This window comes from Procambarus clarkii, chromosome 10, assembly GCF_040958095.1.
Source record: "Procambarus clarkii isolate CNS0578487 chromosome 10, FALCON_Pclarkii_2.0, whole genome shotgun sequence".
Lineage (NCBI taxonomy): Eukaryota > Metazoa > Arthropoda > Malacostraca > Decapoda > Cambaridae > Procambarus > Procambarus clarkii.
The window spans coordinates 47808149-47822208 of record NC_091159.1 but is presented as its reverse complement, the minus strand read 5'-3'; the positions used below and the strand labels follow the sequence as shown (position 1 = coordinate 47822208).

At 46.8% G+C, this 14060-nt stretch overlaps 1 protein-coding gene across 1 annotated transcript in view; it reads left to right on the top strand.

The window, feature by feature from the left end:
• Dh31 (diuretic hormone class 2) overlaps nucleotides 1-12866 on the top strand; it is a 149739-nt gene extending 136873 nt beyond the window's left edge. The window contains exons 3-4 of the mRNA XM_045768472.2: nucleotides 7022-7120; nucleotides 11384-12866. Coding sequence (XP_045624428.1) covers nucleotides 7022-7120; nucleotides 11384-11603 — 319 coding nt within the window. The 3' untranslated portion in view covers nucleotides 11604-12866. The remainder of the gene's footprint in view (nucleotides 1-7021; nucleotides 7121-11383) is intronic.
• The last annotated feature ends 1194 nt before the right edge of the window (nucleotides 12867-14060 follow it).

Sequence of the window (14060 nt, the reverse complement as noted above, 5' to 3'; positions counted from 1 at the left end):
TTGTACTCACCTAATTGTGCTTGCGGGGGTTGAGCTCTGGCTCTTTGGTCCCTCCTCTCAACCGTCAATCAACTGGTGTACAGATTCCTGAGCCTATTGGGCTCTATCATATCTACATTTGAAACTGTGAACTGTAAACTGTAAACTGTGTGTATGTGTGTGTGTGTGTGTGTGTGTGTGTGTGTGTGTGTGTGTGTGTGTGTGTGTGTGTGTGTGTGTGTGTGTGTGTGTGTGTGTGTGTGTGTGTACTCACCTAGTTGTACTCACCTAGTTGTGTTTGCGGGGGTTGAGCTCTGGCTCTTTGGTCCCGCCTCTCAACCGTCAATCAACAGGTGTACAGATTCCTGAGCCTATCGGGCTCTGTCATATCTACACTTGAAACTGTGTATGGAGTGAGCCTCCACCACATCACCCCCTAATGCATTCCATTTGTCAACCACTCTGACACTAAAAATGTTCTTTCTAATATCTCTGTGGCTCATTTGGGCACTCAGTTTCCACCTGTGTCCCCTTGTGCGTGTTCCCCTTGTGTTAAATAGACTGTCTTTGTCTACCCTATCAATCCCCTTCAGAATCTTGAATGTGGTGATCATGTCCCCCCTAACTCTTCTGTCTTCCAGCGAAGTGAGGTTTAATTCCCGTAGTCTCTCCTCGTAGCTCATACCTCTCAGCTCGGGTACTAGTCTGGTGGCAAACCTTTGAACCTTTTCCAGTTTAGTCTTATCCTTGACTAGATATGGACTCCATGCTGGGGCTGCATACTCCAGGATTGGCCTGACATATGTGGTATACAAAGTTCTGAATGATTCTTTACACAAGTTTCTGAATGCCGTTCGTATGTTGGCCAGCCTGGCATATGCCGCTGATGTTATCCGCTTGATATGTGCTGCAGGAGACAGGTCTGGCGTGATATCAACCCCCAAGTCTTTTTCCTTCTCTGACTCCTGAAGAATTTCCTCTCCCAGATGATACCTTGTATCTGGCCTCCTGCTCCCTACACCTATCTTCATTACATTACATTTGGTTGGGTTAAACTCTAACTCTGTGTGTGTGTGTGTGTGTATGTGTACTCACCTAATTGTGCTTGCGGGGGTTGAGCTCTGGCTCTTTGGTCCCGCCTCTCAACCGTCAATCAACTGGTGTACAGATTCCTGAGCCTATTGGGCTCTATCATATCTACATTTGAAACTGTGAATGGAGTCAGCCTCTACCACATCACTTCCTAATGCATTCCATTTGCTAACTACTCTGACACTGAAAAAGTTCTTTCTAACGTCTCTGTGGCTCATTTGGGTACTCAGCTTCCACCTGTGTCCCCTTGTTCGCGTCCCACCAGTGTTGAAAAGTTCATCCTTGTTTACCCGGTCGATTCCCCTGAGGATTTTGTAGGTTGTGATCATGTCCCCCCTTACTCTTCTGTCTTCCAGTGTCGTGAGGTGCATTTCCCGCAGCCTTTCCTCATAACTCATGCCTCTTAGTTCTGGGACTAGTCTAGTAGCATACCTTTGGACTTTTTCCAGCTTCGTCTTGTGCTTGACAAGGTACGGGCTCCATGCTGGGGCCGCATACTCCAGGATTGGTCTTACATATGTGGTGTACAAGATTCTGAATGATTCCTTACACAGGTTCCTGAACGCCGTTCTGATGTTAGCCAGCCTCGCATATGCCGCAGACGTTATTCTCTTTATGTGGGCTTCAGGAGACAGGTTTGGTGTGATATCAACTCCTAGATCTTTCTCTCTGTCTGTTTCATTAAGTACTTCATCTCCTATTCTGTATCCTGTGCCTGGCCTCCTGTTTCCACTGCCTAGTTTCATTACTTTGCATTTACTCGGGTTGAACTTCAACAGCCATTTGTTGGACCATTCACTCAGTCTATCCAGGTCATCTTGTAGCCTCCTACTATCATCCTCTGTTTCAATCCTCCTCATAATTTTTGCATCGTCGGCAAACATTGAGAGGAACGAATCTATACCCTCTGGGAGATCATTTACATATACCAGAAACAGTATAGGTCCAAGGACTGACCCCTGCGGGACTCCACTTGTGACGTCTCGCCAATCTGAGACCTCACCCCTCACACAGACTCGTTGTCTCCTGTTGCTTAGGTATTCCTCTATCCACCGGAGTACCTTCCCTCTCACTCCAGCCTGCATCTCCAACTTTCGCACTAGCCTTTCGCACTAGCCAACTTTCGCACTGTGTGTGTGTGTGTGTGTGTGTGTGTGTGTGTGTGTGTGTGTGTGTGTGTGTGTGTGTGTGTGTGTGTGTGTGTGTGTGTGTGTGTGTGTACGCGCGTTAGAGACAAATATATATATAGTAGCCATAAGAGGAAAATTAAATTGGTTAGAAAGGCGGGGGTACAAGAGCTAACAGCTTGATTCTGCAGGCACAAATAGTAAAAACACACACACGCACGCACATACAGCTCCCCCCACCCCCTCCCCCCCCTACACACATATACTTGTCAATGGTGCAGGCGAGGGGGAGGGGGGAGGCGGGGTGCCGGATACATAAGCGGCTTGTATCCGGGGGACAAAAACCACCTCGCGCCTTGATTGCCCAGGTGGGCGAGGCTGGCTGTTAAAGGGGTCTTAGAAGCGACGCTTACGCTCTAACGAACATAATTCAGCTTCATTTGCATATCGCGACGGTAAGAACTGCAGGCAGGGCGTGCAATGGGGGAATGGGGGGGAGCTGGGTTAATAAAAGACGTAAGTCGGATTCCCCGGGACGCCACATGCGCCTTCCACGCTCACGAACGTTCACCATTTTCTATATGGCATTTGTGTGTTCATTCAGTAGGGTCTGGGAGCGCTTTTTGCTTCTTCCTCATTAGGCTTTGCGTGGGTCCTTCCAGGGGGGTAGGCGTAGGGGGAGAGGAAGGTGTTGATATGTGTTGGTATAACTAGGTGATGATAATTTATTTTTCATCCCATACCCACCCCGTGGGCGGTAGTGGACCCCCATACCCACCCCGTGGGCGGTAGTGGACCCCCATACCCATCCCGTGGGCGGTAGTGGACCCCCATACCCACCCCGTGGGCGGTAGTGGACCCCCATACCCATCCCGTGGGCGGTAGTGGACCCCCATACCCACCCCGTGGGCGGTAGTGGACCCCCATACCCATTCCGTGGGGCGGTAGTGGACCCCCATACCCACCCCGTGGGCGGTAGTGGACCCCCATACCCATCCCGTGGGCGGTAGTGGACCCCCATACCCATCCCGTGGGCGGTAGTGGACCCCCATACCCATCCCGTGGGCGGTAGTGGACCCCTATACCCATCCCGTGGGCGGTAGTGGACCCCATACCCACCCCGTGGGCGGTAGTGGACCCCTATACCCATCCCGTGGGCGGTAGTGGACCCCATACCCACCCCGTGGGCGGTAGTGGACCCCATACCCACCCCGTGGGCGGTAGTGGACCCCTATACCCATCCCGTGGGCGGTAGTGGACCCCATACCCATCCCGTGGGCGGTAGTGGACCCCATACCCACCCCGTGGGCGGTAGTGGACCCCCATACCCATCCCGTGGGGCGGTAGTGGACCCCATACCCATCCCGTGGGCGGTAGTGGACCCCCATACCCATCCCGTGGGCGGTAGTGGACCCCCATACCCATCCCGTGGGCGGTAGTGGACCCCCATACCCATCCCGTGGGCGGTAGTGGACCCCCATACCCATCCCGTGGGCGGTAGTGGACCCCATACCCATCCCGTGGGCGGTAGTGGACCTCCATACCCATCCCGTGGGCGGTAGTGGACCTCCATACCCATCACGTGGGGCGGTAGTGGACCCCATACCCATCCCGTGGGCGGTAGTGGACCTCCATACCCATCCCGTGGGCGGTAGTGGACCTCCATACCCATCACGTGGGGCGGTAGTGGACCCCATACCCATCCCGTGGGCGGTAGTGGACCTCCATACCCATCCCGTGGGCGGTAGTGGACCCCATACCCATCCCGTGGGGCGGTAGTGGACCTCCATACCCATCCCGTGGGCGGTAGTGGACCCCATACCCATCCCGTGGGCGGTAGTGGACCCCATGCCCATCCCGTGGGCGGTAGTGGACCCCATACCCGTCCCGTGGGCGGTAGTGGACCCCATACCCATCCCGTGGGCGGTAGTGGACCCCATACCCGTCCCGTGGGCGGTAGTGGACCCCATACCCATCCCGTGGGCGGTAGTGGACCTCCATACCCTAGCACACATTTGTATGTGTATATTAGGACAAGAAATAAGGGAATAAAAATATTATGGAGAGATGTAGTGCAAGTTCAAAAAGCAAATAGTGCAAAAACCCTTCTAGATCTACATTACTCTGGGAGGACGTCAGATTCACGAAGCAGTTACACAAGCACTTACGAACCTGTACATCTTTTCACAATCTTTGGCGGCTTTGTTTACAATTATTAAACAGTTAATGAGCTCCGAAGCACCAGGAGGCTGTTTATAACAATAACAACAGTTGAATGGGAAGTTTTCATGCTTGTAAACTGTTTAATAAATGTAACCAAAGCCGCCAAAGATTGTGAAAAGATGTACAGGTTCGTAAGTGCTTGTGTAAGTGCTTCGTGAATCTGACCCCCGGAATGGTTGAGGGCCTCGCGGCTAACAACAAAGCAGGCATGACAGGGCGGATCTCACCCGAACCTTTAATATACTGAACAATTTGGAGGCTGTTGATCCTGGCAATTTCTTCAAAAGGTCAGATGTGACACTGACAAGGAGCAGCCGTTTCAAGCTCAACAAGCCGCAATGTTAGACTGAAAACAAGACATTCTTTTTCACCCACTGGGTTATAAACCCATGGACCCCCCCCCCCCCTACCCGACGGTTTAAACGGCAAAATTCTTGAAAATTTTTAAAATCCAACTGGAAAAATCATCATCAACGGTCAATGGGAGGACCTTTGACAAGCCGGTGGCTTGTGGAAGGTCCTCGTCGAGGCCACTAAAGTGTTAGTGGCCCTCAGGTAAATTCGGGTCAATTCAGGTCAAGTTAATCTCAAGATTGGGGATAGCGTATTGAGATTGGCATCACCACAGGAGTAAATGTGTACGACAATTCACGCGGACCGTACGAAGTTGTGGGTGCTGCTGGAGTGTGATGATGCACGAGAATTACTCATGCTATATACAATACAATACAATACAATTTTATTTAGGTAAGGTACATACATACAATAAATTTTTACAAGGATTGGTTGACTTATAGGTAGAGCTAGTACATACAATGCCTAAAGCCACTATTACGCAAAGCGTTTCGGGCATAATAAACTTAAATGACAAGCTTAATACTAATTGAGCATAATGAGTAGAATGAAAACAAGAAATGAAAACAGATGAAAAAGCAGCACAAATACAATTATGTCGACAAACAGCGCTCTTTAAAGAAAAAAACAGACATTGGTTGACAATAGAAGGGTAAGGTAGGTTACAGGGAATTTATTAGGTATAGCTTCGCTTTTAACTTAAACTGGTTGAGAGAGGTACAGTCTTTAACATGGTTGGGAAGGTCATTCCACATTCTGGGCCCCTTGATTTGTAGAGCATTTCTAGTTTGATTAAGTCGTACTCTAGGAATATCAAAACTGTATTTATTTCTGATGTGGTGCTCATGGGTTCTGTTACAACCTTCTATGAAGCTTTTGAGATCAGGATTGGCATTATAGTTTAGCGTTTTATATATGTATAATACACATGAGAGAATGTGCAGTGACTTAATGTCTAACATATTCAGAGATTTAAGTAGGGGTACCGAGTAATGTCTGGGGCCAGAGTTGGATATTGTCCTAATAGCAGCTTTGTGTTGAGTAATTAGAGGACGTAAGTGATTTTGGGTAGTAGAGCCCCAAGCACAAATACCATAGTTGAGATATGGATAGATAAGGGAGTAATAGAGAGTCACCAGGGCAGGGCGTGGTACATAATATCTGATCTTAGAAAGAATGCCCACAGTTTTTGAAACTTTTTTTGATATGTTTAGAATGTGTCCCTGGAAATTCAGCTTGTGGTCAATGAGAATGCCAAGGAATTTGCCATCTAATTTGTTACAAATTTGGGTATTGTTTATTTTGAGATTTATTTGATTAGAGGATTTATTGCCAAACAGAATATAGAAAGTTTTGTCAATTTTTGTCATTATGAATGGTCTATATATTTTGGTTATATTATTTAATATGTATAACCACCTTATGCTATATTATTCACCTGTATTCCACTGCTGATCCCTGCCCAGTCCATCAGAGAATAATTATAATTAACAAAGTACACATTAAATAATTCACAGTTTATGTGAAGTGTTATTCCCTTTGCCCGATACAGTTGTCGGGTCTCGCTAACGGGGAATACACAACATATTCAAAGAAAACCTTGGAGATTCTCCTTTCAAACACTCTAGTATTTTCTTCTATCACCTCTAACTTTGTTGTTTTATATGTCATGATTTATTACATTATCTTACAGGATAGAGAATCTACACACACATACGGCATTCACTAGTGCAAAACCTCATATATGGAACATCTGCAACACGATTCTTCGCGGCGGGGATCATATTCCAGGGACCTGCCCGAAACACTACGCGTACTAGTGGCTGTACAAGAATGTAACAACTCTTGTATATATCTCAAAAAAAAAAAAACATATATACAAGAGGGATAGAGAACATTCATGTGCGCTCCTGTGCCAGGTAAGTCCACTACGGGCTCACCATAGTCCGTGCTACTTGCCCCGCTCCTGTGCCAGGTAAGTTACGGGCTCACCATAGCCCGTGCTACTTGGAACCTGTTCCGAATAGCTGAATCTATAACAACAAACAACATTAATGTATGGAGAGGTCACGACCTCTCCGCAGGGTACAGTCGCACCTCCACAGATCTCCAGTATCAGCTAATGATACTGGTAATGTCTCTAATGGGCCGCCACTTACGGGCTATTCATGCCCGTGCCACCTTTTGGGTGGCTTAATCTTCATCAATCATTGATGTGTAGTGACGTTGTTGTGCTTGTGTTACAGGGAGGCGCGGGCCGTGGTGGAGATCGACGACCCGGACTATGTCTTGGAGCTGCTCACCAGACTGGGTCACTCCATCATAAGGGCCAATGAGCTAGAAAAGTGAGTTAATCCCACCATTTCGCTGCCCGCCGACCCATCCACCCTTCCCGCTACAGCGTCGCCTGCAGCAGCAGCACCACCAGTGGCTTAATCCTTCCTCTCTCTCCCCCCACAACTGCACCTTTCCTTAGTGATCTTTGACCCCTTTGTGACCAGAGGGACAAACTTGATCTTCAGCGACCATTTGCCAACGTGTCCAGGAGCCAGATTCACGAAGCAATTACGCAAGCACTTACGAACGTGTACATCTTTCCTCAATCTTTGACGGCTTTGGTTATATTTATTAAACAGTTTACAAGCATGAAAACTTCCCAATCAACTGTTGTTATTGTTATAAGCAGCCTCCTGGTGCTTTGGAGCTCATTAACTGTTTAATAATTGTAAACAATGCCGCCAAAGGTTGAGAAAAGATGGACAGGTGCTTAAGTGCTTGCGTAACTGCTTCGTGAATCTGGCTTCAGCCGCTCATAATGATGTATCTCGCTTTGGTATTGTTCTGTATGATGACTTTACTATGAATGTTATACATGTTTCAGTGGTAGTGACTTTGATTAAATGCTGAGAACCGCTAAATGCTGGCCGCTAAATTCTGGGAACCGCTAAATGCTGAGAACCGCTAAATGCTGGGAACCACTAAATGCTGAGAACCGCTAAATGCTGGGAACCGCTAAATGCTGGGAACCGCTAAATGCTGGGAACCACTAAATGCTGAGAACCGCTAAATGCTGAGAACCGCTAAATGCTGGGAACCACTAAATGCTGAGAACCGCTAAATGCTGGGAACCACTAAATGCTGGGAACCACTAAATGCTGGGAACCACTAAATGCTGAGAACCGCTAAACGCCGGAAATCAAAGGAAGCATTCCCTCTCGGCGAATCTAGAAAAGCCTTACTTTCTCCTCTTCCTGTAGTTCAGTGTTTCATAAAAGATCGGAAAGAACCCAATAAGGCTTTGTCGTCTCGTGTTTCAAGAGATTAGCCAAAGGTGCAGCAACAGAGGATTACAGTTCAGGTCTAAGGTGCAGGAGAGTGGACATAGCCCACAGGTAGTCTGGGGGTTGGATCACAGGGTCTAGGGGTAGTCTGGGGGTTGGATCACAGGGTCTGGGGGTAGTCTGGGAGTTGGATCACAGGGTCTAGGGGTAGTCTGGGGGTTGGATCACAGGGTCTGGGGTAGTCTAGGGATTGGATCACAGGGACTGGGGTAGTCTGGGGTCTGGATCACAGGGTCTGGGGGTAGTCTGGGGGTTGGATCACAGGGTCTGGGGGTAGTCTGGGGGTTGGATCACAGGGACTGGGGTAGTCTAGGGTTTGGATCACAGGGTCTGGGGAAGTCTGGGGTTTGGATCACAGGGTCTGGGGTAGTCTAGGGATTGGATCACAGGGACTGGGGTAGTCTGGGGTCTGGATCACAGGGTCTGGGGGTAGTTTGGGGGTGGATCACAGGGTCTGGGGTAGTCTGGGGTTTGGGTTCCAAGGCCTGGGGTAGTCTGGGCTAGAAGGGGCCGGGGTGTGGGGGGTACAAGCATTAATTGAATTCTGCATATGATAGCAGATGTGTCGATAGCAAGATATGAGTTGGGAATGTGGTGGAGGGATGAGTGGGTATCTATCTGTACTTGCCTAACAGCCACAACAGGGAAATTGGGCTCCAGCTCTTTGTACCCAACCTATTATAACCTTGTATCTATTGTACAATTTAACTATCCCAATGTTCAAAATAAATGGAGGTGGCTTCCATAATTCTTTCAGTGCATTCTACCTGTTGACTAGCCACATAAGTTACGAGTATTATTTTTACATTTTTTCGACTCATTCGAGTTTCCCAATTCCAACTATGTTCTCTTGTCCTTCCTCACACTTGAATACAGCTGTCCTTGTCTATTTCCCCTCGGTATCTTGTGATCTTATCACCTGTTGTTTTTCTCTTTTGGGTCGAGAGATTTTATTTCTATAATTATTCATCATAGCATAACCCTTTTAATCCTATCTTGAGATCTTGAGGTTATCTTGAGATGATTTTGGGGCTTTAGTGTCCCCGCGGCCCGGCCCTCGACCAGGCCTCCACCCCCAGGAAGCAGCCCGTGACAGCTGACTAACACCCAGGTACCTATTTCACTGCTAGGTAACAGGGGCATAGGGTGAAAGAAACTCTGCCCATTGTTTCTCTCCGGCGCCCGGGATCGAACCCGGGACCACAGGATTACAAGTCCAGCGTGCTGTCCGCTCGGCCGACCGGCTCATCTTGTTACAAACCTCCCCTCGTCCCATCCTTATCCTGATCCCTTCCAAGTGCTATATAGTCATCGAGGCTTGGCACTTTCTCATAATTCCCTTCCCTTCCCTCCCCTCAGGTACGTCATTAACTTGAATTAGGAACAATAGTGGGCCCAAGACGGAACCTTTGAGGACTCCACTTGTCACATTCTTGTTGTCATATTGTTTTTCTCATTCAGGGGCTTCCTTGTCTAGTACTGTGTTTCCCCAGCTTGCTTCTTCATTATGTACACCAGCCTTTCATGAGGCAAAGTATCAAATGATCCGGGACAATCTAGTGTACAGGTTCCTGAGCCTATTGAAATATCATATCTACATATGAAACTGTGTATAGAGTCAGCCTCCACCACATCACTGCCTAATGCGTTCCATCTATTAACTACTCTGACACTGAAAAAGTTTGTTCTAACGTGTTTGTAGCTCATTTGGGTGCTAAGTTTCCACCATGTCCCGTTTTTTTTCGTGTAACACCTGTGTTAAATGTCTGTCTACCCTGAGAATCTTATAAATGGTAATCATGTCTCCCCTAACTCTTCTGTCTTCTAGTGATGTGAGGTTTAATTCCAGTAGTCTTCGTAACTCATTCCCCTCAGCTTGGGTACCAGTCTGGTGACATACCTCTGAACTTTCTCTAACTTCGTCCTGTTCTTGACTAGATATGAACGCCACACTGGAGCTCCATACTCCAAGTTTGGACTGACAAACACGGTATACAAGGTCTTGAATAATTCCTTACACAAGTTTCTGAATGCAGTTCTTATTCCAATACAATAGCCCAACAATATGCCGACTGTGTACGTGCTGCTAATGATATCCTTTTGATGTTGGTTTCGGAGGACAGGTCCAGTGCGATGTCAACCACCAGATCGTTTTCTCCTGATTCTTGAAAGATTTAATCTCCCAAAGGGTATCTTGTATCTGGCCTCCTGCTCACTACTCTATTTTCATTACACCTGCTCGTTATACTCTTAGCAGCTATTTGTTAAACCTTACCTGGTTGATGGGGTTCTGGGAGTTCTTCTACTGCCCAAGCCCGGCCCGAGGCCAGGCTTGACTTGTGAGAGTTTGGTCCACCAGGCTGTTGCTTGGAGCGGCCCGCAGGGCCACATACCCACCCCATCCTTTGAGTTTGTCCAAGTTATCTTATAGTCTTGTGCAGTCCTCCTCTGACTTAATCCTCCTCATAATTTGTGCATTGTGAGGAAACATGGAGAGGAATGTGTTCTGGTGTGTATGTAGTGCAGCCTCATTCGCCACGACTTGCATCATCATCATAGTGTAATGAGTGGTGTACCTAGTTTCATGCATCAAGGTTCACCTCCTCAACCACAATCATGTATTTGCATAACTAATTCAGTTTAAAAGCTTAAGCAATGGGGAATTCTTTCCTCCATCCTTGTCTCACTCTTCTCTCTCCCTCACCCCATCCTTCCCCTTCCTCCATCACTCCCTCTCTACCTTCCCCCTGGCAATATGGACCTTCAATGTATATATAGAGGGCATACATAGTCGCTAGTATGCTCTCTTCCCTCACTATCAACACATTTTTCTTAACTTTTTTATGTTTTGGTAGATGCTATCAATCTGCTGTATGGTGTCTATTAATCTTGTTTAAATTACCAATCAAGCTGTCAATATAATCAATCAGAGCTTTAATATATCAATGTGCTTTAATATACTTACTAATCTCTCTCATGTCATTTTTTTCTTGCAATGTATCTGTTATCATTTTATTAACTCTGCTAGAATTTACCTACTTAAAATTATCTGTTAGATTAAGGACCTGCCCGAAACGCTGCGCGTACTAGTGGCTTTACAAGATTGTAAATACTATGCTATGTATTCTTACAAACCCAATGTATCTTCTTGTATATAAATAAATAAAATAAATAAATAAATAAATAAATAAATAAATAAATAAATAAATGCCAAGATTATGTTCCATTTCTTATAATAACCGACGCTCTCTTTCACGTGTGCCTCAGATTCGTGCGTTCCTCCGGCAGCGCTAAGCGAGGACTGGATCTTGGCCTGGGTCGGGGCTACAGCGGGTCACAAGCAGCCAAGCACCTCATGGGCCTCGCTGCTGCCAACTTCGCTGGCGGCCCTGGCAGGAGGAGGAGAAGCTCTGATGACGCTCTGGATCACGATGACAACCTCTATGCCCATGATCAAGTTGCTGAACTGGCCGAGTCATCACGATAAATTATAATGGATGATTGTCATGTGGCAACTCATCTTAGTTCTCTCATAATGCCTCTCTCTCTCTCTCTCTCTCCTCTCCACTGTTGTCTGACTGCTCACTAGATCATCTTCCTCTCAAATATTTTTCAGCCTAGTGTATGTTTCTAAATTCTCAAATGGCATGATGGTCTCTTGAAGATGGTGAGCCTAGCCTATTGTGGCTGGCTCATTGACAACCCACAGCTGATCCCAGATCCAGTCCACCAGCACAGTCTTCATCTTGCATTTCTCCGTCTATAACTATAGTAGCATTGCATATATGATACAGTAGAACCTTCATCGATTAGAAATGTAAGTTAAGCTTCACCAAACAACCTCTGTAGAAAGGAGGAACATGTTGTGAGTTGTATTCAAGTAACATAAGACACAATGTTCTCCGGAAGGAAAATGTAAAGCGGTCTCACTAATATTCCAGATTCCTTCCGTTCTTTGACACTGACTTAAGAGACCTAGTCTAACCTATACAGCACAACCTGCTTCCATTATTTTCCTCAGTGGTTGGAGACTACAAATGTTCAATGTTGGATTAATGCCTCAGTGTTCAGCAACTTTGTCAGAGGCTAGACTATCCTTAAGACTCGGCTTGTTTAATAGACAGTGCTGTGGGACTGTTTTATGATCAGCCTGTCCCTGGATAATGATATTAGAGAGAACCATTCACTGGTCACACTTACTGAGAAGCCATTGGATGAATTCCTTTTAGTACTATTAATCAGAAAAGGAACTTTAGGATTGGTGCATACCTTCTCCTAACCTTCCCATCTCAGGATGACCATAGTCCACCGAGCAAATGGTTAACTTAGTGAATGAAAGTACAGTATTACACTCGAGGCAATACAATTGTTGTGCTGCATGTTTTAATGAGTTCCGACTCGTGTATTCCTTCTGGCAGAAATGTTATATTGTATTGCAACCCATCTGAGTACGGCCGGTATTCAGAGGAGCATAACCTATTTATTTGTCATAATTAACTCTGCCTTGAGCTTCATTTCCATTACCAGTTTGTAAATTTCCTGTTAATTCATATGGTGGATGATCTCCTTCAGCGGAGTGCTGCCACTTGCGAGAGGAGGCGAGGATGTAACATGTGATGCTAGGCCCTCCCACCTCTCTCTCTCTGTGGGCTGGAACTTGTCTTAATAAGGCAAAAAAAAATATTTGTGCATATATAACAATCTTTGGTTCACTTTAATGTAGATAAAATAAAGCGTGTCAGTCCCTGCACTTATTTCTCTATACAAACACCTCTCGGTACGTTTAAGTGTTAGTACAGTACAGTATGTCCATTTCTCCAGATTTGGGCGGATTTGTATGCAAGAGGTAAGTGTAAGTAAGTAAGTAAGTAATTATCAAAAGAAGGCACCAAACCGGGAAGGCTATGTAAGTAAGTAAGTAATTATCAAAAGAAGGCACCAAACCGGGAAGGCTATGTAGCACCATCAAATACGCAAAATAATCAGAGGGCGCTAAATATCACCAAGGATGCCAATACGAGAACAAAAACGCATAAGGCGAACGATATCAAAAGTATCCGAGTCACCAAGAATTCTATCGAGGGACAGGTGACCGCGAGGGGCGGTCGGAAAGCAAGACACACGCTCGTCCTGGAAGTCAGGACATTCAAGAAGGACATGCACGACCGTAAGAGGGACAATGCAACTAGGACAATAAGGAGCAGGGCGGCGCTCCATCAAGTGACCATGGGTTAAGCGAGTATGGCCAATACGCAACCTCGCTAGAGCTGTTTCCCACCGCCGGTTACGGTGGAAGGAGGACGGCCACGAGGAAACACAACATTTAAGAGTACGTAGCTTGTTACCAGTAACAGACAACCAAGAAGCCTGCCAACGGGTAAGGACTGAGGAATGGATAACCGGGTAAAAGTCGGAATACGGAATGCCCTTACGAGAGATAGGACAAGAGCGGACAGCTTCCTTGGCGGCAGCATCCGCACGCTCATTTAAAGACACACCAATATGGCTGGGAACCCAACAAAACTCAACCGACTTAAATTTACTATGAACGAGAAACAGCCAATGCTGGATCTCGACAACCACTGGATGAACTGGATTAAAGGACCCGAGAGCCATGAGGGCACTACGAGAGTCAACAACAACTACAAAGGAAGACTGACAACGAGAAAGTAGGAGACGAAGAGCATAGAGAATAGCATAAAGTTCCGCTGTAAAGATGCTAGTCTCCGGAGGCAAGCGACACATATAAGTGCGATCAGGAAAAACAACAGAGTAGCCAACACCGTCCGCTGACTTAGACCCATCGGTGAAGACAGAAACGGAGCGGGAGTGAGAAGAAAAGTGCTCGAGGAAAAGGCGTTTTAGAACCGTAGGAGGGGTAAAAGCTTTAGTGATACGGGTCAAGGAAGTACAAAACCGCGGAAGAGGGACCCTCCACGGGGGC